This window comes from Salvelinus sp. IW2-2015, linkage group LG4q.1:29, assembly GCF_002910315.2.
Source record: "Salvelinus sp. IW2-2015 linkage group LG4q.1:29, ASM291031v2, whole genome shotgun sequence".
Lineage (NCBI taxonomy): Eukaryota > Metazoa > Chordata > Actinopteri > Salmoniformes > Salmonidae > Salvelinus > Salvelinus sp. IW2-2015.
Genome location: NC_036842.1, coordinates 75916078 through 75942981, shown reverse-complemented (window position 1 = coordinate 75942981; position 26904 = coordinate 75916078). Strand labels below are relative to the sequence as shown.

General features: G+C 41.7%; 1 protein-coding gene across 1 annotated transcript in view; it reads right to left on the bottom strand.

Annotated features, from left to right (window-relative positions):
• The window catches only part of mapk8ip2 (mitogen-activated protein kinase 8 interacting protein 2), a 62276-nt gene that overhangs the window by 17010 nt on the left and 18362 nt on the right, over window positions 1–26904 (bottom strand). Inside the window, exons 3-5 of the mRNA XM_023983150.2 lie at window positions 7634–7864; window positions 7433–7511; window positions 385–588 (exon numbers count right to left, since the gene is read on the bottom strand). Of these exons, the coding sequence (XP_023838918.1) occupies window positions 385–588; window positions 7433–7511; window positions 7634–7864 (514 nt within the window). The remainder of the gene's footprint in view (window positions 1–384; window positions 589–7432; window positions 7512–7633; window positions 7865–26904) is intronic.

Sequence of the window (26904 nt, the reverse complement as noted above, 5' to 3'; positions counted from 1 at the left end):
AGATGGTAGAGGGTGAGGGAGAAATGAGAAATGAGAGAAATGAGAATTGATCATGTGAGCATTATAACAATAGCAGATTTGAACCAGAAGTCACCAAAGTGGGGATGGCAGTGAGGGGAGCATGAGATAAACCGACCTATGCAAACTATCCTTGTGTTGCGTCCAAACACTCAATAACAAATGAATTCTCACAAATTGGACTAGGAACTATTGGTGTCAAAATGGAGCCCATTTATTAGAGAAGCCCAAACGAAGTTTGCCAAAGTCTTTATCTATAGCTCTGGCCAGTGAGGACAGGACGACTACACTTTCACATCACGTCACTTCATGTTTATGGGGGATGATGACCTCTGAACTCTGACAGGCAGCCATTTTGTTTGTTACCGTATTCAGGCCTCTCCCGTCTGTTGCCTTCCATGTCGCAAAGGAGGGGCCTGCGAGGGGACTGGGGGTAGGCGCCCTCCCCTGCCTGTTTGGGGGGAGTACCTTTGCTCTGGGACCCTGGGGCCTGGGGGGCTGGTTGGGAGGGGCACTGGCCCGTCACGTGACTCCCATCCTCCAGACAAGAGTGGGTTGGAGACAGACGGCCTGCAAGCAGAGGACAACAGCTTTCTGTAACATTTAAAGACACAGCATCTAAAGACAATACTAAGAGGTAGATACAGTGGGGAGAACAAGTATTTGATACACTGCCGATTTTGCAGGTTTTCCTACTTACAAAGCATGTAGAGGTCTGTCATTTTTATCATAGGTACACTTCAACTGTGAGAGACGGAATCTAAAACAAAAATCCAGAAAATCACATTGTATGATTTTTAAATAATTAATTTGCATTTTATTGCATGACATAAGTATTGATCACCTACCAACCAGTAAGAATTCCGGCTCTCAAAGACCTGTTAGTTTTTTTTAAGAAGCCCTCCTGTTCTCCACTCATTACCTGTATTAACTGCACCTGTTTGAACTCGTTACCTGTATAAAAGACACCTGTCCACACACTCAATCAAACAGATTCCAACCTCTCCACAATGGCCAAGACCAGAGAGCTGTGTAAGGACATCAGGGATAAAATTGTAGACCTGCACAAGGCTGGGATGGGCTACAGGAAAATAGGCAAGCAGCTTGGTGAGAAGGAAACAACTGTTGGCGGCAATTATTAGAAAATGGAAGAAGTTCAAGATGACGGTCAATCACCCTCGGTCTGGGGCTCCATGCAAGATTTCACCTCGTGGGGCATCAATGATCATGGATCATTGTGGATCATTCTGGATCAAGCCCAGAACTACACGGCAGGACCTGGTCAATGACCTGAAGAGAGCTGGGACCACAGTCTCAAAGAAAACCATTAGTAACACACTACGCCGTCATGGATTAAAATCCTGCAGCGCACGCAAGGTCCCCCTGCTTAAGCCATGCATGTCCAGGCCTGTCTGAAGTTTGCCAATGACCATCTGGATGATCCAGAGGAGGAATGGGAGAAGGTCATGTGGTCTGATGAGACAAAAATAGAGCTTTTTGGTCTAACTCCACTCGCCGTGTTTGGAGAAGAAGAAGTATGAGTACAACCCAAGAACACCATCCCAACCGTGAAGCCATGGAGGTGGAAACATCATTTCTTTGGGGATGCTTTTCTGCAAAGGGACAGGAACGACTGCACCGTATTGTGGGGAGGATGGATGGGGCCATGTATCGCGAGATTTGGCCATCAACCTCCTTCCTCAGTATAGAGCATTGAAGGATGGGTCGTGGGCTGGGTCTTCCAGCATGACAAACGACACAGAAGCACACAGCCAAGGCAACTAAGGAGTGGCTCCGTAAGAAGGCATCTCAAGGTCCTGGAGTGGCTAGCCAGTCTCCAGACTGAACCCAATAGAAATACTTTGAGGGAGCTGAAAGTCGTATTGCCCAGCGACAGCCCGAAACCTGAAGGATCTGGAGAAGATCTGTTAGGGAGGAGTGGGCAAAATCCCTGCTGCAGTGTGTGCAAACCTAGTCAAGATATACAGGAAACGTATTACATTTACATTTACATTTAAGTCATTTAGCAGACGCTCTTATCCCAGAGCGACTTACAAATTGGAAGTTCATACATATTCATCCTGGTCCCCCCGTGGGGAATGAACCCACAACCTTGGCGTTGCAAGCGCCATGCTCTACCAACGAGCACACCGGACCGGTGGCCATGGTGGCCATGGCCATGGTGGCGAAGGTAAATACAATATAGCAAGTAAAACACTGGAGTGGTAGATGTGCAGTGGAAGAATGTGCAAAAGTAGAAATAGAAATAATGGGGTGCAAAGGAGCAAAAATAAATAATATAATAAATACAGTAGGGGAGTGGTAGTTTGTTTGGGGCTAAATTATAGATGGGCTATGTACAGGTGGCAGTAATCTGTGAGCTGCTCTGACGTATGATCCTCTGTAATTGCAAACAAAGGTTTCTGGGTACCAAATATTAAGTTCTGCTTTTCTGATGTTATCAAATACTTATGTCATGCAATAAAATGCAAATTAATTACTTAAAAAATCATACAATGTGATTTTCTGGATTTTGTTTTTAGATTCCGTCTCTCATAAGTTGAAGTGTACCTATGATAAAACATGACAGACCTCTTACATGCTTGTAAAGTAGGAAAACTGCAAAATCAGGCAGTGTATCAATACTGTTCTCACCACTGTAAAGATCATACAAACATTTGTAGAAAAACGTTTTCCTTAGAAAGCTAGGGCGATTCCTTCATAAGCAATCTTTTCTAATGAACTGGTTCGTCAAGGAAAAGGTGGGTCCCAGCCGCTGGATTAACATTAGGCACCGCATGGGTCAACCCCTCCGCAACAGCTCGCGTATGATCTGTAAACCGATCCACAGCTTTGAAGTAAAGCAGAGACGTCAATTTGTCTTTAACCTTGCAGCGGAATCCAGGGCGTCTGACCTCAATGCAGGAAGAGGATCGCATCTACCCAGACCTGAGTAACCAACTGCTAAAACAGAGGAGTCCATAACGAGGGAGTCCCAGCTACGCAAGCTTAACATTAACTGAAACACTTTTCATATCGGCGCACAGACATGGAAACCATTCTGGACATGCGGGACAATCTGAAGACCAACTACAATCCACACACAGCCAAGGTTCTCCAAACATATACTCGTCTGATTATCACCTTGTAAGAATATTTAGAAGATAAATACACAACGCAGAGGACAAGAGGTCAAAAGCAACTAAAAGTCAATAGAGTACTAACGGTTCAATAGGGAATTAATCAAATGAAAATAAGTTGGTTTTCAGTTCAACATCTGTTAGGAATGTCAGTCCTGAACTTATAGCTACGTGTGGCACATTCTCATTGGTCCAACTTGAAATAGGATATTTGTTATTTGGCCATTGCCCCAGTTTTATTGCAAGGAATTCTAATTGGTCAACCCCAGGCTAGGGCTGAGTTATAAAACTACATCATGTCCCTTTGTTCTGTGGAGAGAACCACAGGACAGAATCACAGGAGAGAATCACTGAGGACAGGGGAGCATGAACATCTACCATCTACCTCCCCGCATGATCCATTTTTTAAATTATATATTTTTTATTTCACCTTTATTTAACCAGGTAGGCTAGTTGAGAACAAGTTCTCATTTGCAACTGCGACCTGGCCAAAATAAAGCATAGCAATTCGACACATACAACAACACAGAGTTACACATGGAATAAACAAAACATACAGTCAATAATACAGTAGAAAAATAAGTCTATATACAATGTGAGCAAATGAGGTGAGATAAGGGAGGTAAAGGCAAAAAAAGGCCATGGTGGCGAGGTAAATACAATATAGCAAGTAAAACACTGGAGTGGTAGATGTGCAGTGGAAGAATGTGCAAAGTAGAAATAGAAATAATGGGGTGCAAAGGAGCAAAATAAATAAATAAATAAATACAGTAGGGGAAGTGGTAGTTGTTTGGGCTAAATTATAGATGGGCTATGTACAGGTGCAGTAATCTGTGAGCTGCTCTGACAGCTGGTGCTTAAAGCTAGTGAGGGAGATAAGTGTTTCCAGCTTCAGAGATTTTTGCAGTTCATTCCAGTCATTGGCAGCAGAGAACTGGAAGGAAAGACGACCAAAGGAGGAATTGGCTTTGGGGGTGACCAGTGAGATATACCTGCTGGAGCGTGTGCTACGCGTGCTACGAGTTAACACAGTGTCCAAAGAGGGGCCAGAAGTATACAGAATGGTGTTGTCTGCATAGAGGTGTATCTGAGAATCACCAGCAGCAAGAGCAACATCATTGATCTATACAGAGAAGAGAGTCGGCCCGAGGATTGAACCCTGTGGCACCCCCATAGAGACTGCCAGAGGTCCGGACAACAGGCCCTCCGATTTGACACACTGAACTCCATCAGAGAAGTAGTTGGTAAACCAGGCGAAGCAATCATTTGAGAAACCAAGGCTGTCGAGTCTGCCAATAGGAATGTGGTGATTGACAGAGTCGAAAGCCTTGGCCAGGTCGATGAATACGGCTGCGCAGTAATGTCTGTTATCGATGGCGGTTATGATGTCGTTTAGGACCTTGAGCATGGCTGAGGTGCACCCATGACCAGCTCTGAAACCAGATTGCATAGCAGAGAAGGTACGGTGGGATTCGAAATGGTCGGTTATTTGTTTGTTAACTTGGCTTTCGAAGACCTTAGAAAGACAGGGAAGGATACATATAGGTCTGTAGCAGTTTGGGTCTAGAGTGTCACCCCCTTTGAAGAGGGGGATGACCACGGCAGCTTTCCAATCTTTGATAATTTCAGACGATACGAAAGAGAGGTTGAACAGGCTAGTAATAGGGGTTGCAACAATTTCGGCAGATCATTTTAGAAAGAGAGGGTCTAGATTGTCTAGCCCGGCTGATTTGTAGGGGTCCAGATTTTGCAGCTCTTTCAGAACATCAGCTATCTGGATTTGGGTGAAGGAGAAATGGTGGGGGCTTTGGCGGGTTGCTGTGGAGGGTGCCAGGCAGTTGACCGGGGTAGGGGTAGCCAGGTGGAAAGCATGGCCAGCCGTAGAGAAATGCTTATTGAAATTCTCAATTATAGTGGGTTTATCGGTGGTGACAGTGTTTCCTAGCCTCAGAGCAGTGGGCAGCTGGTGCTCTTATTCTCCATGGACTTTACAGTGTCCCAGAACTTTTTTGAGTTAGTACTACAGGATGCAAATTTCTGTTTGACAAAAGCAAGTCTTAGCTTTGCTAACTGCCTGTGTATATTTGTTCCTAACTTCCCTGAAAAGTTGCATATCACGGGGGCTATTGGATGCTAATGCAGAACGTCACACAATGTTTTTGTGCTGGTCAAGGGCAGACAGGTCTGGAGTGAACCAAGGACTATATCTATTCCTAGTTCAATTCTTTTTGAATGGGGCATGCTTATTTAAGATGGTGAGGAAAGCACTTTTAAAGAATAGCCAGGCATCCTCTACTGACGGGATGAGGTCAATGTCATTCCAGGATACCCCGGCCAGGTCGATTAGAAAGGCCTGCTCGCAGAAGTGTTTTAGGGAGCGTTTGACAGTGATGAGGGGTGGTCGTTTGGTCGCAGACCCATTACGGATGCAGGCAACTGCATGCAGACCCACTACATGATACATTTATTAAACATAAGAATGAGTGTGAGTTTTTGTCACAACCCTCCTCGCGGGATGTGTCAAAGAGCTCTTATAGGACCAGGGCACAAATAATAATATAATAATAATCAATAATTTTGCTCTTTATTAGCCATCTTACATATAAAACCTTATTTGTTCATCAAAAATTGTGAATAACTCACCACAGGTTAATGAGAAGGGTGTGCTTGAAAGGATGCACATAACTCTGCAATGCAGGAGGTATTGAAGAGAGTCTCAGTCTTAAATTTTACTGCTCTAATTACGTTGGTAACCAGTTTATAATAGCAATAAGGCACCTCAGGAGTTTGTGGTATATGGATAATATACCACGGCTAAGGGATGTGTCCAGGCACTCCGCGATGCGTCGTGCGTAAGAACAGCCATTAGCCGTGGTATATTGGCCATATACCACACCCCCTCGTGCCTTCTTGTTTAATTATAGAATATGCATACAGTGCACCCACACAATGTCTCAAGAAATGTTTATCTTTTTAATACCTTTAAACACTAAGTATACCTCATTTCAAAATAGGCCATCATCACTGTCAATTGTGAATTATAATTCTTCACGTTTTACTGGTGATATGTCCAAACTGCATCTGCATGCCAATCATTTGATCTCAATCAGTTTCATAGGAATATGCATTTAAATCTTCTTCAATTACTTTTTCGTAAGCAAATTAGAGCAGATGGTGTTAACAAACTATAAAGCCTTCCTGTATTTTGTTTCAATCAAAGTAAATTCTGCCTAGTAGCGCACGCTGCTGAGTGTTGGCTGCATGATAAAAAAACTTGGACCATTCAGCTAACCATCCTAAAATGTCATAAGAAATGACTAAGGTGTGAGTTTTTGTGTAACAGTAATATTATACTAAGCTATTAGAATACTAATTAATAATTATGTGATCTTCCAAGACATTGATTCAGCTTTGATCTAATTTGACTAAAGGAGCACCATTGTGAGAAGTGGCAGAGCAATGCACCCGCTGCACCGAACAAGCTCATTGAAGCACACTTAGCCTACTCTTTTGTCTCGCACAAAATTTGGTGATGCAGAAACGAGAGACCACATGTTTTATGAAAATCTGGGAATATTTGGCCAAGGAACATTTCTGGTTGGTCTCAGGAAATGTAAAACAGTTAGGAAGGGAGGCTTTTAAAATGGGTTTGAGTAAGGTAGAAGCAAAGATGGCCATGTATAGCCTCACAAGTTTGACGAAATGACCTTTGTCAGAAAAACACTTTTTTTAAGTAGTTAAGGCTAACTGTCCTCGCTAAGTTTAGCTGGAATGTAGCCCGAAAGGATTTGAGAAATGTGATTGGTTGACGATAGGCCTATGACATTGGTCTAAGTCTCATCTTGCGCTGCTCAGAATATCAGATCTCAACAACGATTGGAGTGTTTAACATCACCAGTATCACATCTTTATGATATATATCTTTCATAAGCGCAATTTCATAAGCGCAATTGTAATAGACAGGTCGGAATGGCTGATTGAAAAAAAAAAATATCAAACTTTTACATTTTTTATTACTTTTGTTTAAATATGTTGATAAAATGCGGGCATGATTTTTGGTTGGGACAAAGGGACAAAAAATGTATATAAATTTGTGTACTGTGCATGTAGCCTCCCAAACAAGAAAATTAAAAAAAGTATACATTTATTTTTTAAATACTTGAACATTTGGAGGACATTTGGAGGAAATAAGCTGCTAGGCGTTGGCAGTGGATTACTATTGGATAAGTAATGAGTAGGGGGGAGTGGTAACAGTATGACAGCATAGTACTCACCCTGTGAGGTAGGGTTGCGTAGAGAGTCCTGCCAGCTGCCCTTCTTTGGAGAAGGACTGCTGTTGTTGTTCAGTGAGTCCTGAGAGAGAGAGAAAAAGAGAGAGAGGTCAGCATAATTTACCAAATCAGAGGAGAGCAGAAAGCAAAGTCTGGTGTTAAATGTGATAAGGTTGGAGGTTGATTGTGTGCGTGCATGTGTACCTGTGAGACAGTGGTGGTGAGGTTGAGAGTGGTGGGCCGGCTCTTCAGCGTGCCAAGGGTGGGGGAAGAAGGAGGGGAAGCGGTGGGGGAGGGAGGAGTGTCAGGGTCCACCTCGTCTTCATCTTCCTCATCCTCCTCATCCTCGTCATCGATCATCTCAAACTCCTGGAAGTCGTCCTGGAAGGAGCAGACCGGGTGGTGCATATTGCTCTTCTCCAGAATCAGACAGTCCTGAAAGAGAGATAGACAGATAGAGAGATAGAGAGAGAGAGATAGAGAGAGAGAATAAAAAGGGGAGGGGGAGAGACATTGAATGACTTGCGGTAAGGAAGAGATTGCTTTAACAATATTTTTACACTGTAAGCCGCTGAATTGCGATTCTGTCAGCAATTTTCAAATGCTAGTATGAACAAAAGCAACAACCCCAGAGTCACCTTGCAATAATTTTCAGAGAAAGGTGTGGGACAGGTAAACCCATAGCAGCCTACAAGAAGAATATAACACTATAATCAAGCACTGCAGTATACGTATCAGCGTTCAAACACACATCAAAGCACTGCAATCAACAGTGAAGAAGCGACTCCAGGATGCTGGACTTCTAGGCAGAGTTGCAAAGAAAAAGTCGTATCTCAGACTGACCAATAAAAAGAAGAAATTAAGATGGGCAAAAGAACACAGACACTGGACAGAGATATGGCTTTTTCTTTGCAACTCGCCTCTTCACTGTTGACGTTGAGACTGGTGTTTTGCGTGTACTATTTAATAACTTCTTAGGGCTAGGCCCCTTTTTCTCAATTTCCACCTGAATGATGTGCCCAAAGTAAACTGCCTGTTTCTCAGGCCCTGATAATTGGTACCATATAATTGGTACCATTGGAAAGAAAACACTTTGACATTTGTAGAAATGTTAAAATAATGTAGGAGAATATAACACAATAGATATGGTACGCGAAACTCCAAAGAAAAAACATCCAGAATTCGTTTTTTTTTAGAGACCATCCTCTTAGAAAGGCAAATAAAAGGTCATATTGAAAATTAGCTCCCTGGATGCAATTCCTATGGCTTCCACAGGGTGTCAGTAGTCTATGTTCAAGGTTTCAGGCTTGTAACTTCAAAAACGAATAAGAAATGTCAGTTTTAGTACAGGGACACAGTCTTGCAAATTCGTGTTTGCACGCGCCATAAAGACAGGACGCACCTGCTAAAAACGGTTTCCTATTGAACATACTTCTTTCCGTAAGAAATATTATAGTTCGATTACATTTTAGGGTATCTGAGGAGTATATAGAAACGTATTTTGACTTGTTGAAACAGTTTATGGGTAGATTTTTGGATTCCTTTCTCCGTTCTCTGTTGAACGAGTAGATTACTGAAATCGATGGCGCCAACTTAACATACTTTTTTGGGTATAAAGAAGGATTTTATCTAACAAAACAACACTACATGTTATAGCTGGGACCCTTTGGATGACAAATCAGAGGAAGATTTTCAAAAAGTAAGTGAAAATGTAATCGGTATTTGTGAATGTATGAAACCTGTGCCAGTGGAAAAATATTTTGATGTGGGGTGCAATCGCATTGCATATTTTCACTGTAACAGCTACTGTAAATCAAACAGTGCCATTAGATTAACAAGAATTTAAGCTTTCAGCCGGTATAAGACACTTATATGTACCTAAATGTTTAATATCCATATTTGTATGATTATTTATTTGAATTGCGCGCCCTCCAGTTTCACCAGAAGTTGTTCAGCTAGCGGTATGCCTATCCCTAATTAATGAAGCTGCCAGTTGAGGACTAGTGAGGCATCTGTTTCTCATACTAGACACTCTAATGTACTTGTCCTCTTGCTCAGTTGTACACCGGGGCCTCCCACTCCTCTTTCTATTCTAGTTAGAGCCCGTTTGCGCTGTTCTGTGAAGGGAGTAGTACACAGCGTTGTATGAGATCTTCAGTTTCTTGGCAAGTTCTCGCATGGAATAGCCTTCATTTCTCAGAACAAGAATAGACTGACGAGTTTCAGAAGAAAGTCCTTTGTTTGGGTCCCATTTGGGTCCCATTTTGAGCCTGTAATCGAATCCACAAATGCTGATGCTCCAGATACTCAACTAGTCTAAAGAAGGCCAGAAACAGATTTCAGCTGTGCTAACATAATTGCAAAAGGGTTTTCTAATGATCAATTAGCGTTTTAAAATTATAAACTTGGATTAGCTAACACAACGTGCCATTGGAGCACAGGCCTCTGTACGCCTACAGTGGTTCCTCCTTTCAAAGTTGTGAGCTTACACCGCGGGACTTAGAGGTACCCAGCGTCACGGATTCATTGTTCCAGACCACCACAAGGGGGAGTAAAGAGCACGCATTATGCATTTGGGTCCCAAGGTTTTTATATGACCAATCATATCGAGTGGTTCCAATGACGAATTTCACGCGAGCCACCGCTCCCAGGTGACTTTCTTCAGCAAAGATAGCCAATAAAGCAGTACCTGGGAAGCAAATGTAAGTAGTTATAACGTCATAACGAGTCACGCAAAAACTGTACAATTGAGGGAAATATGTTAGTTAACATAGACAATTGTGCATATTTTTTTGTCAGAGAATGACAATATGTTTCAATTTGATGTGCGACACTTGTTATGAAAGTCTTGCACACCAACAGATGGAAAAAACCTACACCAGTCGGAAAATTCATTTCAACAATGATCTTCATTTTAATTTGACTTTACAAACAACAAGAGGGCTTAATTGGAGTCTATTTCTTCGGAGTCTAGACCTATATAAAATAACTTAACTGGCTGAGGTAGGCTATGAGGCTTAACAGCCTAATAGAAGTATGATTTATTTTATTAGGCCTACTTACAATTGCAACTGGTCAAAAATGTAGCATCCTACATAAAACAATCATTTAAAGAAAAAAAGTCTGCACGTTCGAACTAAAACAATGTAACTAATAATTAAAGGCGCACATTTGTAAATCCCAAACTCTAAAAGTAATTGGAAAGGTAGATACAAATGATGTGTGACATTGTGGTTACAATAAAGAATGTAGCCCATCATGCAAATGTTTCCTATTAGCAGGACAATAGACTTTTTGTAGCCTGGCTACTGTTGTGAAAATCCCTCAACTTGCAATGTATTTGATGCTTAAGTACTCTAAAGTGTTACATTTATAACTAAAAACAGCATTTCTGCATCAACATCTTTATGCTTTCGTTTATCTTCTTGATAAACTGCTCAAGGGCCACGGTTGATTCGTCTGTGAAGATGGCGTTATTGAATGTCTCGCCAGCTTTGATCCATGCCTGGGGGACGCAAAGTTTGATCTATGCCTGCAGGATGCAAAGTTCTTTGTTTGTCAGACGAATCATTGGAATCATTGACTCACTTACGCGTTGAAAAGGGCGAGGATCGAGATGGAGTCACAATCCATGCCAGGCACACCTGTGAGCTCTGGAACTTCAACTCCGACATACAGAGTCAACATATGTGGCGGGTTCGTCAGGTCTTCGGTTCACCCTGACATTTCCATTCCTCTTTTGACAACAGAAGAGTGTGTAGAGGTATTAGGCAGGGATGTTCTTTGTCAGAAATGTTATATGCCATCGCTATAGAGCCACTACTAAATAGCATTAGAAGTCGCATTGAAGGGGTGTACCTTTCAGAGGATATTCCTCCTATTTGTCTCTCAGCCTATGCTGATGATGTAGTTATTTTAGTGAAAAATCAAGCAAAGGTGGATAGTTTGAGTCTCATTGGGACAAAACTTGTGATTTACAGATTGGAAAATGGTCTGGAGGGATCATGGCTTTCCCAGGGGGGGCTGGAATGGTGTAAGGGGGGATTAAGTATCTTGGAGTGTACCTATGGGATGAGGGGACAATGGAAACAAATGGGATTTTTTTTTATTTTTTATTTTTTATCCTTTATTTTACCAGGTAAGTTGACTGAGAACACATTCTCATTTGCAGCAACGACCTGGAGGTATAGTTACAGGGGAGAGGAGTGGGATGAAAGAGCCAATTGTAAACTGGGGATTATTAGGTGACCGTGATGGTTTGAGGGCCAGATTGGGAATTTAGCCAGGACACCGGGGTTAACACCCCTACTCTTACGATAAGTGCCATGGGATCTTTTAATGAACTCAGAGAGTCAGGACACCCGTTTAACGTCCCATCCGAAAGACGGCACCCTACACAGGGCAGTGTCCCCAATCACTGGTTGATAGTAGACAGATTTCTAGGGAAGGAGTACCTCCGTTTTACTGAGTTCTTCTTAGGGTGTGGAGCATAATGAAGGTGTCCAGACGCACTCCAACGTAGTCATTGCATTGGCTGCTGGAGGAACCTCTGGTGTATGGGGCAAGACTGGATTGTACAACTGCAGCTGTTCCACATTTCTCCAAGATTCTGGTGAAGGGCAAAATCATCACCCTAAAACAGTGAATGGCCATGACTGGGCCCACCTTAATGGATGAAGGACGAGTGGCTGAACATTTGGGGGTGAGGTCGTTAAGGATTGTCGGAGTTTATGCTTAATAGAAGAAGGTACCAGATGAAAAAGTCCCATTTCCAAGACTAGGGTTTACACCCAATATCCCAGAGTCCGAAAGAAAGGCGTTATTAATGGATTTGAGAGGGTTGGAAGAGAGGGGGTTGGATGAGGTGAATGGGAAATACTTATATAGGGTGTGTGTCAAGGTTTTGAATAAAGACACATTGAAGACTAGAAAATACACTCCTTGGAGGGTAAAACTGGGCACTGGTGACAAGGTAAAGCCAGCATGGAGAGCACTGTACAAGCCACCGTTACAAAAGGCCACTGGTGACATGCAATGGAGGGTTTTGCATGGCATCATTGCAGTTAATGCTTTTGTATCTGTTATCAACTCAGATGTTGAAGATGGATGTCCTTTTTGTAACATAAGATAAACAATGTCACTGTTTTATGGAGTGTGAGAGGATAAAGCCTCTCTTTGAAATACTGGAGTCTGTTTACAGCTGTATGGGAGATTTTCAATAACATTGTTTTTACTAGTAAGAACAGAAAATAAAATGTAAACTGTTAAATGTTTTTTTGGGACAAGCTACTGTAAGATGTAACATATTTCTGAGTAGGAAACACAAAATAGACACTGGATATGGGCAGGATGTAAGATGTGTTTTTTAAGGATTAGTCAAAGCCAGAATAAAAGTGTATTTTGAGTTCTTCTCGGCTGGAAAAGATCATTTTATTGTTTGTAATTTTTATTTAGGAATGACAAATTTGTTGTTTAATTTCTTAAAATGCACTTATTTGTGTTAATAATTAAGTATAAAACTTATTTATAAAAATTAATTCTTAATTCTCTCTCTCTCTCTCTCTCTCTCTCTCTCTCTCTCTCTCGTCTCTCTCTCTCCTCTCTCTCCTCGCTCTCTCTCTCTCTCGTCAATTCAATTCAATTCAATTCAATTCAATCAATATCATTCATTAATTGACTTTGATTTGACATGGCAAGTTATTATTACTTACGATTGTCAAAGTATACATATCGAAAATTTAAAATAAAATATATATGTTATATATAACACAAAATATATATATATTTATATATAAATAAATGGTGGGACTAACAGTAATAATAATAGTAGTAGTGGACATGGGATTACCATTAATCAACACTACAACAACAATATTAATCAGAACAACAATACATTAAAGCAACAGTAAGTAGACCAGTGTCACAACGTGACTGAACAAGACCTGCCGGTACGAAAGACAAACAAACTAAGCTAAATGGGAAAAATATTTAATCAACATTACTTTGCATTTTCCTCCTCTTCTCTCTCATCTCTCTGTATCTCTCTCTCTCTTCTTCTCTCTCTCTCTCTCTTCTCTCTCTCCTCTCAGAACTAGGGTTAATGGAAGCATATGCCCAGAGGAAGTCCATCTATAACCCAGGGAATATAGAGCAGCTACATGTGACAGATACAGTACATTTTATCTGAGGACGTCAATGACATAGCCAACTGTACAAGAGATATTTCACATCTTTTATGGCCGATTGATTTTATTAGTAGAAAATAATATATGTGATCTACATTTTTATATTATCTAGTAATATTTTAGTCATATTGATAGTGTTGTGTATTTATGATATCATAATGTACTCATAACAGTATTACTCCATTGAGGACATCTAAACATTGACATGTGACATCATTTATCTACAGTAAAACATCACCAGATCAATAAGAAGAGGTCATGATAACCCAAATAAATTGATCCTTGATGACAGTTGAGAGAGTGGACATCTATAAATATGACTGTGTGTGTTTGTGTGTGTCTCTTTGAGGAGCGATCCCCAGTTCTCAGGTTCCCAAGGACATCCCTCCTATTGGGTAAAGACAGAGCTGACATTCCCTCCTGTTACAAGCCTTTCAGGCAGCCTGGCGGAAGCAGAGCCCTTCTGCTGACTGGGGAAAACCAGAGAGATGTTATGAATGAGTTTCACCTCAACATCATTACATCCAGAGAAATGAAATGAGTCTGCAGTGTCGGTCACAAGTATTCTGCTAATGGACATGCACATAGATCGGACTTTCAGTTCAGGGTTGTTTCTGATCTGAATACTAGCTATATTGCTTACTGAAAAGTTCAGTGAACCTGAATGTAACCTGGTTTGACAGGGTTGGGTTTTCTGAAAGAGAGAGAGGGAGAGTGAGAAAGAGAGAGCGAGAGAGCAGCCTTCTCTAATGAACATGGAACGTAATTCCCTTTTGATGCGCTTTCCTCTCTATGCGTAATCTGACCTTGAACTTCGTCATGAGAATAGCATGCTATTCACCTAGAATTTGTTCGGAGGGGAGATCTAAGAAATGAAGGTGTAGCGGAGGTGTGTCCACAGATACACAGTATTCTGATCTTGTATCATTTTAAATATTAGCCACTATCGGGAGCCACCGTCAGTAATTACATTTACATTTAAGTCATTTAGCAGACGCTCTTATCCAGAGCGACTTACAAATTGGAAAGTTCATACATATTCATCCTGGTCCCCCCGTGGGGAATGAACCCACAACCCTGGCGTTGCAAGCGCCATGCTCTACCAACTGAGCCACACGGGACCACGTGTGGTCAATACCACATACATTTATAACTGTCACTTTAGTGTTAGTTTCTTCAATTTGTAGCTTATATTTTGCAACATTCCATTTCATTCCGATTATCTTTCTTTCCTCTCAGGTCTGTGTAGTTGTTCCTGAGGGTCACTAGCATTAGTGGACCATATTAGGCAATGTTGTGCAATAATATGGGACATGTAGCCTATTTGAATCATTATGGAAGTCGTAGCAGGTTAAACCTGGAGCCTGGCGCATGGTTCAAGACGACTGGACCATTGTCATACAGTTCCATGATTAGTAAGGATTAGAGTACATTTATAGGATTATTGTTCCACCCCTATTGTACACCTTTCCCCCACCTTCCAATATTTCATGGATTGAACTTTAATATGACAACTTTCAGGATGAATCAAACCAGTGTATTTTGTATTCATCACTATACAGTATTTAGTGTGTAAAGGCTCTCCAAACCACTCATACATACTTTCCTAACTCCAAAATGTGCCTAAATAACCTACAATACGAGAGTATTTTGACGTTTACCAGTTGGTGCTGAAACGGAGACGAATATGTATATAACCTCAGCAAGAAAAGAAATGTCCTCTCACTGTCAACTGCGTTTATTTTCAGCAAACTTAACATGTGTAAATATTTGTATGAACATAACAAGATTCAACAACTGAGACATGAACAAGTTCCACAGACACGTGACTAAGAGAAATTGAATAATGGGGGGGTGTCAAAATCAAAAGTAACAGTCAGTATTTGGTGTGGCCACCAGCTGCATTAAGTACTGCTGCACATCTCCTCCTCATGGACTGCACCAGATTTGCCAGTTATTGCTGTGAGATGTTACCCCACTCTTCCGTCAAGGCACCTGCAAGTTCCCGGACATTTCTGGGGGGAATGGCCCTAGCCCTCACCCAACAGGTCCCAGACGTGCTCAATGGGATTGAGATCAGGCCTCTTCGCTGGCCATGGCAGAACACTGACATTCCTGTCTTGCAGGAAATCACGCACAGAACGAGCAATATGGCTGGTTGCATTGTCATGATGGAATGTCATGTCAGGATGAGCCTGCAGGAAGGGTACCACATGAGAGAGGAGGATGTCTTCCCTGTAACGCACAGCGTTGAGATTGCCTGCAATGACAACAAGCTCAGTCCGATGATGCTGTGACACACCGCCCCAGACCATGACGGACCCTCCACCTGCAAATCGATCCCGCTCCAGAGTACCTGCCTCGGTGCAATGCTCATTCCTTCGACGATAAACACGAATCCGACCATCACCCCTGGTGAGATAAAACCGCGACTCGTCAGTGAAGAGCACTTTGTTGGCAACGTTGTTGCCGGTGATGTCTGGTGAGGACCTGTGTTACAACAGGCCTGCAAGTCCTCAGTCCAGCCTCTCTCAGCCTATTGCGGACAGTCTGAGCACTGATGGAGCCAAACAGAGCACAGACTGCGCCGACAGAGATGGCCGCCTCGCTTCGCGTTCCTAGGAAACTATGCAGTATTTTGTTTTTTATGTGTTATTTCTTACATTGTTACCCCAGGAAATATTAGGTTTTATTACATACAGTCGGGAGGAACTATTGGATATAAGAGCAACGTAAACTCACCAACATTACGACCAGGAATACGACTTTCCCGAAGCGGATCCTCTGTTTGGTCCACCTCCCAGGACAATGAATCGGATCCCAGCCGGCGACCCAAAACAACGGCGCCACAGAAGGGGCAGACGGAGCGGTCTTCTGGTCAGGCTCCATAGACGGGCACATCGCGCACCGCTCCCGAGCATACTACTCACCAATGTCCAGTCTCTTGACAACAAGGTAGACGAAATCCAAGCACGGGTTGCCTTCCAGAGAGACATCAGAGATAGTAACGTTCTTCGTTTCACGGAAACATGGCTCACTCGGGATACGTCATCAGAGTTGGTACAGCCACCCGGCTTCTTCACGTATCGCGCCGACAGAAACAAACATCTCTCTGGTAAGAAGAAGGGCGGGGGTGTATGCCTTATGATTAACGCGACGTGGTTGTGATCATAACAACATACAGGAACTCAAGTCCTTTTGTTCACCTGACATAGAACAAATGCCGGCCGCATTATCTACCAAGATAATTCTCTTCGATTATAATCACAGTCATGTATATCCCACCCCAATCAGACACATCAACGGCCCTGAAATAACTTCATTTGACTCTATGTAAACTGGAAACCACATATCCTGAGGTTGCATTTATTGTAGCTAGGGATTTTAACAAGGCTAATCTGAAAACAAGGCTCCCTAAATTTCATCAGCATATCGAATGCGCGACCCGGGCTGGCAAAACCCTGGATCATTGTTATTCTAACTTCCACGACGCATATAAAGCCCTCCCCCGCCCTCCTTTCGGAAAATCTGACCACGACTCCATTTTGCTGCTCCCAGCCTATAGACAGAAACTAAAACAGGAAGCTCCCGTGCTCAGGTCTGTTCAACGCTGGTCCGAACAATCGGATTCCACGCTTCAAGATTGCTTCGATCACGTGGACTGGGATATGTTCCGCATAGCGTCGGATAATAACATTGATGGAATACGCTGATTCGGTGAGCGAGTTTATTAGCAAGTGTGTCGGTGAAGTTGTACCCACAGCGTCTATTAAAACATTCCCCAACCAGAAACCGTGGAATGATGGCAGCATTCGCGCAAAACTGAAAGCGCGAACCACTGCTTTTAATCAGGGCAAGGTGACCGGAAACATGACCGAATACAAACAGTGTAGCTATTCCCTCCGCAAGGCAATCAAACAAGCTAAGCGTCAGTATAGAGACAAAGAGATAGAGTCGCAATTCAATGGCTCAGACACGAGAGGTATGTTGCAGGGTCTACAGTCAATCACCGACTACAAAAGGAAAACCAGCCCCGCCGCGGACCACGTTGTCTTGCTCCCAGACAAGCTAAACAACTTCTTTGCTCGTTTTGAGGACAACACAGTGCCACTGACAAGGCCCGCTACCAAAACCTGCGGGCTCTCCTTCACCGCAGCCAACGTGAGTAAAACATTTAAACCTGTTAACCCTCGCAAGGCTGCCGGCCCAGATGGCATCCCCAGCCGCGTCCTCAGAGCATGCGCAGACCAGCTGGCTGGTGTGTTTACGGACATATTCAATCAATCCTTATCCCAGTCTGCTGTTCCCACATGCTCAAGAGGGCCACCATTGTTCCTGTTCCCAAGAAAGCTAAGGTAACTGAGCTAAACGACTACCGCCCCGTAGCACTCACTTCCGTCATCATGAAGTGCTTTGAGAGACTAGTCAAGGACCATATCAACACCCCCCTACCTGACACACTAGACCCACTCCCATTTGCTTACCGCCCCAATAGGTCCACAGACGATGCAATCGCAATCACACTGCACACTACCCTAACCCATCTGGACAAGAGGAATACCTATGTAAGAATGCTGTTCATTGACTACAGCTCAGCATTTAACACCATAGTACCCTCCAAACTCATTACCCTGGGTCTCGACCCCGCCCTGTGCAACTGGGTCCTGGACTTCCTGAATGGCCGCCCCCAGGTGGTGAGGGTAGGTAACAACACCTCCACCCCGCTGATCCTCAACACTGGGGCCCCACAAGGGTGCGTTCTCAGCCCTCTCCTGTACTCCCTGTTCACCCATGACTGCGTGGCCATGCACGCCTCCAACTCAATCATCAAGATTGCAGACGACACTACAGTGGTAGGCTTGATTACCAACAACGACGAGATGGCCTACAGGGCGGAGGTGAGGGCCCTCGGAGTGTGGTGTCAGGAAAATAACCTCACACTCAATGTCAACAAAACAAAGGAGATGATCGTGGACTTCAGGAAACAGCAGAGGGAGCAGCCCCCTATCCACATCGACAAGACAGTAGGGGAGAAGGTGGAAAGTTTTAAGTTCCCCGGCGTACACATCACGGACAAACTGAAATAGTCCACCCACACAGACAGCGTGGTGAAGAAGGTAATTGGTTCTCCAACCTCAGGAGTCTGAAGAAATTTGGCGTGTCACAATAAACACTCACAAACCTTTACAGATGCACAATCGAGAGCATCCTGTCGGGCTGTATCACCACCTGGTACGGAAACTGCTCCGCCCACAACCGTAAGGCTCTCCAGAGGGTAGTGAGGTCTGCACAATGCATCACCGGGAGCAAACTACCTACCCTCCAGGACACCTATACCACCCGATGCCTGTTCACCCCACTATCATCCAGAAGGCGAGGTCAGTACAGGTGCATCAAAGTGGGGACCGAGAGACTGAAAAACAGCTTCTATCTCAAGGCCATCAGAATGTTAAACAGCCATCACTAACATTGAGTGGCTGCTGCCAACATACTGACTCATCTCTAGCCACTTTAATAATGAAAAATGTATGTAATAAATGTATCACTAGCCACTTTAAACAATGCCACTTTATATAATGTTTACATACCCAACATTACTCATCTGATATGTATATACTGTACTCTATACCATCTACTGCATCTTGCCTATGTCGTTCGGCCATCGCTCATTCATATATTTTTATATACATATTCTTATTAATTCCTTTACACTTGCGTGTATAAGGTAGTTGTAGAATTGTTAGTTAGATTACTTGTTAGATATTACTGCATGGTCGGAACTAGAAGCACAAGCATTTCGCTGCACTCGCATTAACATCTGCTAACCATGTGTATGTGACAAATAACATTTGATTTGATTTGTGCATTCCTGGTGTAACTTGGGCAGTTGTTGTTGCCATCCTGTACCTGTCCCGCAGGTTTGATGTTCGGATGTACCGGTCCTGTGCAGGTGTTGTTACACGTGGTCTGCCACTGCGAGGACGATCAGCTGTCCGTCCTGTCTACCTGTAGCGCTGTCTTAGGTGTCTCACAGTACGGACACTGCAATTTATTGCCCTGGCCACATCTGCAGTTCTCATGCCTCCTTGCAGCATGCCTAAGGCACGTTCATGCAGATGAGCAGGGGCCCTGGGCATCTTTATTTTGGTGTTTTTTAGAGTCAGTAGAAAGGCCTCTTTAGTGTCCTAAGTTTTCATAACTGTGACCTTAATTGCCTACTGTCTGTATGCTGTTAGTGTCTTAACGACCGTTCCACAGGTCCATTAATTGTTTATGGTTAATTGAAAAGCATGGGAAACAGTGTTCAAACCCTTTACAATGAAGATCTGTGAAGTTATTTGGATTTTTACAAATTATCTTTGAAAGACAGGGTCCTGAAAAAGGGACGTTTCTTTTTTTGCTGAGTTTATTTAGATGGCTTTTTGATATGTATCCCTATAATCTGAACCCGTGTTCTTTCGATGTATGCTAGTCTGTCAACAAAATTCTAATTAAAGGTACACCGTATTTAAATGGATGCCTTAAGATAAATGCACTGAAAACCCTATTGAATAAAACTCCACACAAATATCTGTTGGCCAGCAAGTGGGAATTTTTTCTGTGGGTGAATTAGATGGGAACCACACCTGTAAAGCCTGCTACACACCTGCATAAGGTAAGTCTGAATACCAACTACTGAGAAGACCGTATCAAAGGCGTACATTTTCTAAGTCAGAATCAGGCCCACAGAGCACAGCTAATAGGGAGAATACCTCTATTGAACCTCAAAAGGAACAACAGCTAAAATGGAATACTCTACCTAGCTCCCATTTACAGTTATACAAATATGACTACAAATCACAATATAGAGTGTGTTGCAACTAACGACTAAGAGCAGTCTGTTGGCATGCACCTGGCTGGCTGGTAGTGTGTTTCGCTGCTGTGTTTTTGGGAGTGTGTTCTTGTTTCAGAATAAACCCTGGATCCACAGGCAAAGAGGAGCATGATTAGAATTCCAGACTCTCAGCTCTCATTTAGGGGAGGGCAGGCATGATTTGAAATGTTGGAGCTAACTGAAGCAGCTCTCTATATTTATATTGTAGGAAGGAGAAAATTGCTGTAATATTTGTTAATGTGTTAGTTTGCACATTCTCGGTTCATCACATTCTACGAGTATATATCCAATAACAGGAAACCAAACTCACATATTTATTATTTAATCTATGTTAATCCTAAAACAGATGGATTAATATTGATTACCTCCTGATTTATCAATATCATCTAGTCACTAAAAAGAAAGGAGGACCAAGGCACTCTTCATATAATTAATTAAAATGCCTTTATTAGTATGGCATGTTCAATAGAAACAACGTTGTTTAAAAACCGACGCGTTTCGGCTGCATCATCTAGTCACTGGTGATTGATTAATAATCCTAATGGCTTTTCTCATCGCCCTAATTATATTTCTAACACCAGCAATGATATCATTCCTTCTCTGTAAATTAGTGCACATAGAGGAGAGATCTACCAGAGTACAGTATCTGAGAGACACAGACCCACAGACCCTATTTGTCTTCTACCGCTTTGCTATGTCATACTATGAATAATGCATATGAGCAGGGGCATTAATCACTGTTAGAGAGAGAGATAGAGAGAGAAGAAAGAACAGGGAAGGAAAGGAAAAATATAAAGTACCTTCATAAAGTATTCATACTTTTTGTTGTTGTGATACAGCCTGAATTCTAAATTGATTAAACCATTTTTTTCTCACCCATCTACACACAATACCCCATAATTACAAAGTGAAAACATGTATTGAAAATGAATTACAGAAATATCTAATTTATATAAGTCAAAACTTTGTGAATGCACCTTTGGCAGCAATTACAGCTGTGAGTCTTGCTGGGTAAGTCTTTAAGAGCTTTCCACACCTGAATTGTTCAACATTTACCCATTATTCTTTTCAAAATTCTTCAATCTCTGTCAAATTGGTTGTTGATCATTGTTTTATATTTTTTTGCATTATTATTATTTTTTTTATATACCCGAAACATACAACATACAATATACTTGCAGTGAACCCGCTCAACAACTACACCATACCAGTCATCCAACAGACTCCCATTCAGAGCGATACACAGAAGCATTCAGGGTCAATGCCCTGCTCAAGGGAACATTGACAGATCTCCCACCAGGCCCAAGAAAATGTGAACTCGAACCCTCCAAGATCACCCCACAGTTCCCCAATAGCTGTCCCTCAACCATCCGAGACCCCTCCCACAGTCCCCCCCAAGAAAAATACAAATAAAAAATACAATTAATTCCATACCCCACCACCAAGAACCCCCCAATGCACCAACAACCAAGACAATGAACTAAAGACAAAAAAAGAAAAAGACAGAAGAAAACAGCAAACAACAATGCAAAAAAAAGGTATGTATATATTTTTTAAAGCAAAGGAAAACAAGGACAACTAAAATCATAACAGCAATGCCAACTGTATATGTTTGTGTGCATGTCTGCACTATTACATGTATGTGTGTGTTCTTGTATGTGTTTACTTGAATGAGAGCGTGTGCATATGCATGTGTACAAACACCTGCATGGCATCAGCCTCAGGCAAACCGGCATTAGCTGTAAAACACTGTTTTATTTTACTTTATTTTTAACTTTTATCTTCAACCATCATTCTATCTCCAGCACAGTAACTCCACTCACACTTGTCTCCAATTCCACATCCCAACCCTCAGCTTCCCTCAGCCCATCCCACCTGTCTCTGCTGGACACCCTCTTCGGATTATTACGCAACATATATCTTTCAACTATGCTGTGATGTTTAACGTACAATTTCAATCTATCTAATCGAATACAAACCTCATATTGCGAGTTGACAATAAATACTTTTACTAAGAGTATTAGTATATTAGTAATTGACTGATCCGGTCTCTCCAGTTCTCCTAACAGTACTATTTCTAGGGTCAATTTATATCAATGCCATGCATTTCCAGCCATTCCTGAACCTGAGACCAGAAACAAGCTACCTAAGGGCAATACCAAAATAAATGGTTTCGAATAATTTTAGCTGAAAAGCACGAAGTCTTGAATCTTGCGTTGTTTTATATATCAACTCATACACCCTGTACCATGGAATCGGTACATCAAAAATCTCTTCCCATTTTGCAATCTGTATGGCACAGTTGTCAACTTCCTGGTCCTCAAATGAATCTGGTATACTTTCCTATTTATTTATTTTTATTCCTCCAACAGTTTTTCTCCTTTATATTGGGCAGACAGGCCAGTTCCCTACCTCCCCCCGCTGCCACCTGCCTCCTCCATTTTTGGGGTAATGCTGTAATCAATTGGTTGTACTCCTGGATTGAGCAGACCTTCCTGTACAATTCTGATAACTCAATGAAGGACATAACTCCACCATTCCAATTTACAATATAATTTAAGAACAAAATAGCCTTTTCAAACATCTTTCCCATAAATACTGGTATTTTATCAACCAGCACATTTGAGTTCAGCCATAATATTTGTTGTAACATTTGTTCTATCTTTTCAGGGGGATGAAATTGAAATTGTAGCCAGCTCTGCAATGCTTGTTTGAAAAAGAGAGATAAGTTGAAAAAAATAAACTTTTTTTCATCGAAAATGGCAAAAAGGCAATTTTTCAACAATTGATGAGCTTTTCTTAGTAATCTACTTGAGAACCATTTAGGGTTCAAGTAAAACTTTTGAATAAGTGATGCTTTTAGAGAGAGGTTTAGTGTTATTATATTTTATAATCTCAACCCACCCAATTCATATTCATTATATAGATAGGCACACTTTATTTTGTCTGGTTTAGCGTCCCATATAAAGCTAAATCTTTTTTTGCTCATATGATTTGAAAAACGAAGCGCCGAAGCGCCATAAGTAAGTGGGTAACCTGAGAGATGACTAAGGAGATAATCAGGGAAATTTTTACATAAATAGAAAGGTACAGTGCCTTGGAAAAGTATTCATCCCCCATGGCATTTTTCCTATTTTGTTGCATTACAACCTGTAATTTAAATGGATTTTTATTTGGATTTCATGTAATGGACATACACAAAATAGTCCAAATTGGTGAAGCGAAATTTAAAAAATAACTTGTTTCAAAAAAATTATAACAAAAAAAACCCCGGAAAAGTGGTGCGTGCATAGTGTATGTATTCACCCCCTTTTCTATGAAGCCCCTAAATAAGATCTGGTGCAACCACTTACCTTCAGAAGTCACATAATTAGTTAAATAAAGTCCACCTGTGTGCAATCTAAGTGTCACATGATCTCAGTATATATACACCTGTTCTGAAAGGCCCCAGAGTCTGCAACACCACTAAGCAAGGGGAACCACCAAGTAAGCGAAACCATGAAGACCAAGAAGCTCTCCAAACAGGTCAGGGACAAAGTTGTTAAGAAGTACAGATCAGGGTTGGGTTATAAAAAAATATCTGAAACTTTGAACATCCCATGGAGCACCATTAAATACATTATTAAAAGTGGAGAGAATATGGCACCACAACAAACCTGCCAAGAGAGGGCCGCCCACCAAAACCCACAGACCAGGCAAGGAAGGCATTAATCAGAGAGGCAACAAAGAGACCAAAGATAACCCTGAAGAAGCTGCAAAACTCCACAGCGGGAGATTGGAGTATCTATCCATAGGACCACTAAGCTGTACACTCCACAGAGCTGGGCTTTACGGAAGAGTGGCCAGAAAAAAGCCATTGCTTAAAGAAAAAAATAAGCCAAAAGGCATGTGGGAGACTCCCCAAACATATGGAAGAAGGTACTCTGGTCAGAGGAGACAAAAATGTAGCTTTTTGGCCATCAAGGAAAACGCTATGTCTGGCGCAAACCCGACACCTCTCATCACTACGATAACACCATCCCCACAGTGAAGCATGGTTGTGGCAGCATCATGCTGTGGGGATGTTTTTCATCGGCAGGGCCTGGGAATTGAAGGAATGATGGATGCCTGTAAACCTGTTTCAGTCTTCCAGAGATTTGAGACTGGGACGGAGGTTCACCTTCCAGCAGGACAATGACCCTAAGGATACTGCTAAAGCAACACTCAAGTGGTTTAAGGGGAAACATTTAAATGTCTTGGAATGGCCTAGTCAAAGCCCAGACCTCAATCTAATTGAGAATCTGTGGTATGACTTAAAGGTTGCTGTACACCAGTGGAACCCATCCAAAATGAAGGAGCTGGAGCAGTTTTGCCTTGATGAATGGGCAAAAATCCCAGTGGCTAGATGTTCCAAGCTTATAGAGACATACCCGAAGAGACTTGCAGCTGTAATAGCTGCAAAAGGTGACTCTACAAAGTATTGGCTTTGGGGGGTGAATAGTTATTTACGCTCAAGTTTTCTGGTTTCTTGTCTTATTTCTTGTTTGTTTCACAATAAAAATTATTTTGCATCTTCAAAGAGGTAGGCATGTTGTGTAAATCAATTGATACAACCCCCCCAAAAAATCTATTTTAATTCCAGGTTGTAAGGCAACAAAATAGGAAAAATGCCAAGGGGGTGAATACTTTCGCAAGCCACTGTATTTACCTCTCCATGGTTGCATGATCTTGTCTATACACGTTTTCTAATGAAATTCATTGTGGAGAGCTTATTTACATATTTTGTGATATGAATACCAAGTATGTCTACTTCACCATCAGCCCATTTTATAGGTAAACTGCAGGGTAATGTAAAAGTTACATTTTTTAAAGATCCAGTACATAATGTTGTACACTTATCATAATTAGGTTTTAGTCCAGATAGTACAGAAAAGTTATCTAGATCTTCAATGAGACATTGCAGGGATCTAGCTTGCGGACTTAATATAAAACTTGAGTCATCGATATACATGGACACCTTTGTTTTAAGCCGTGGATATCTAATCCTCTAATGTGGTTTTTGGGTCTGATTTTAATAGCTAGCATTTCGATGGCCATAATGAATAGATATGGTGACAGCGGACACCCTTGTTTAACTCCTCTTGACAATTCAAAACTCTGAGAAGTAGCTGTTCTTTAAATTTACTATTTTACACCTGACGTTGCTACACATTATTTTAGAAGAGAATCACCGAAATTGAAAAAATACAGGCATTTCAAAATAAAATCCAGTCTTACTTTATCTAATTAATTCCTTTTCAAAATCCGCTATAAATACCAGGCCTGGCTTCTTAGATGTGTCATGATGTTCTATTATTTCTAGTAGTTGTGGTATATTATCTCCAATGTATCATCCATGTAAAAAACCTGTCTGATCAGGATGAACAATACCTGGTGAAACCCTTTTTAATTCTGAGTGCTATGCCAGTATTTTTTCATCACAACTTTGAAGTGTAAGGGGCCTCCAGTTGTTTTAGATAGACTGAGTCTTTATATTTGCCATCTGGGTCTTGTTTTAATAATAGAGAAATCAGACCATCCTGCCGAGTACCTGACAAACTACCATTTCTATAGGAGTAGTTAACCTTTCTCGCCCAGGGGTTCCGCTAGCGGAACACCCACAACATTCCGCTGAAAAGGCAGCGCGTGAAATTCAAAAATATTTTTCCGAAATATTTAACTTTCACACATTATTAAAAATAAGTTGTCCTCTAGTAAACTTTTATTACATTTCTAATACCCCCATCCATGTGGAAAATCTATAAAAGTTATGTGAATGCCAATTAGATGATGTCCGATCGCATTCTGTCTCCTAATAAAACTTTCTTAACCTTTGATGCAAGAGAGAAAGAGACAAGAAAGTAGTCAAAGTGACTAGCTTGATTAAGTCTCCTCCATGTATATCTCACTAGGTCAGGGTTTTTTAGTCTCCAAATATCCACTATTTCTAATGTGTCCATAATATTTGAGATTTCCTTTAGGAAATCACGTTGGATCATCCGGATTTGGACCATCATAGACTAACTTTTACTGCCTCAGAAACCCGGATCCGGAGCACCCCCCACCCCAACACTGCATAGCATAGCTAGCATAGCCTTCAAAAGTAATATAGCATCTAAATATCATTAAATCACAAGTCCAAGCACCAATGAAAGATACACAATCTTGTGAATAAACCACCATTTCAGATTTTTAAAATGTTTTACAGGGAAGACACAATATGTAAATCTATTAGCTAACCACTTAAGCAAATACACCACATTCTAACTCCATCAGTTTCTTACTCCTTCAGGTGCTATCCACCAATTCGGCTCAACTAAGATATTGATAGCCAATAACCTATAAAAAAAACCATCAGATGACCCTCTGATAACATCTATATCATGGTAATAGGATAG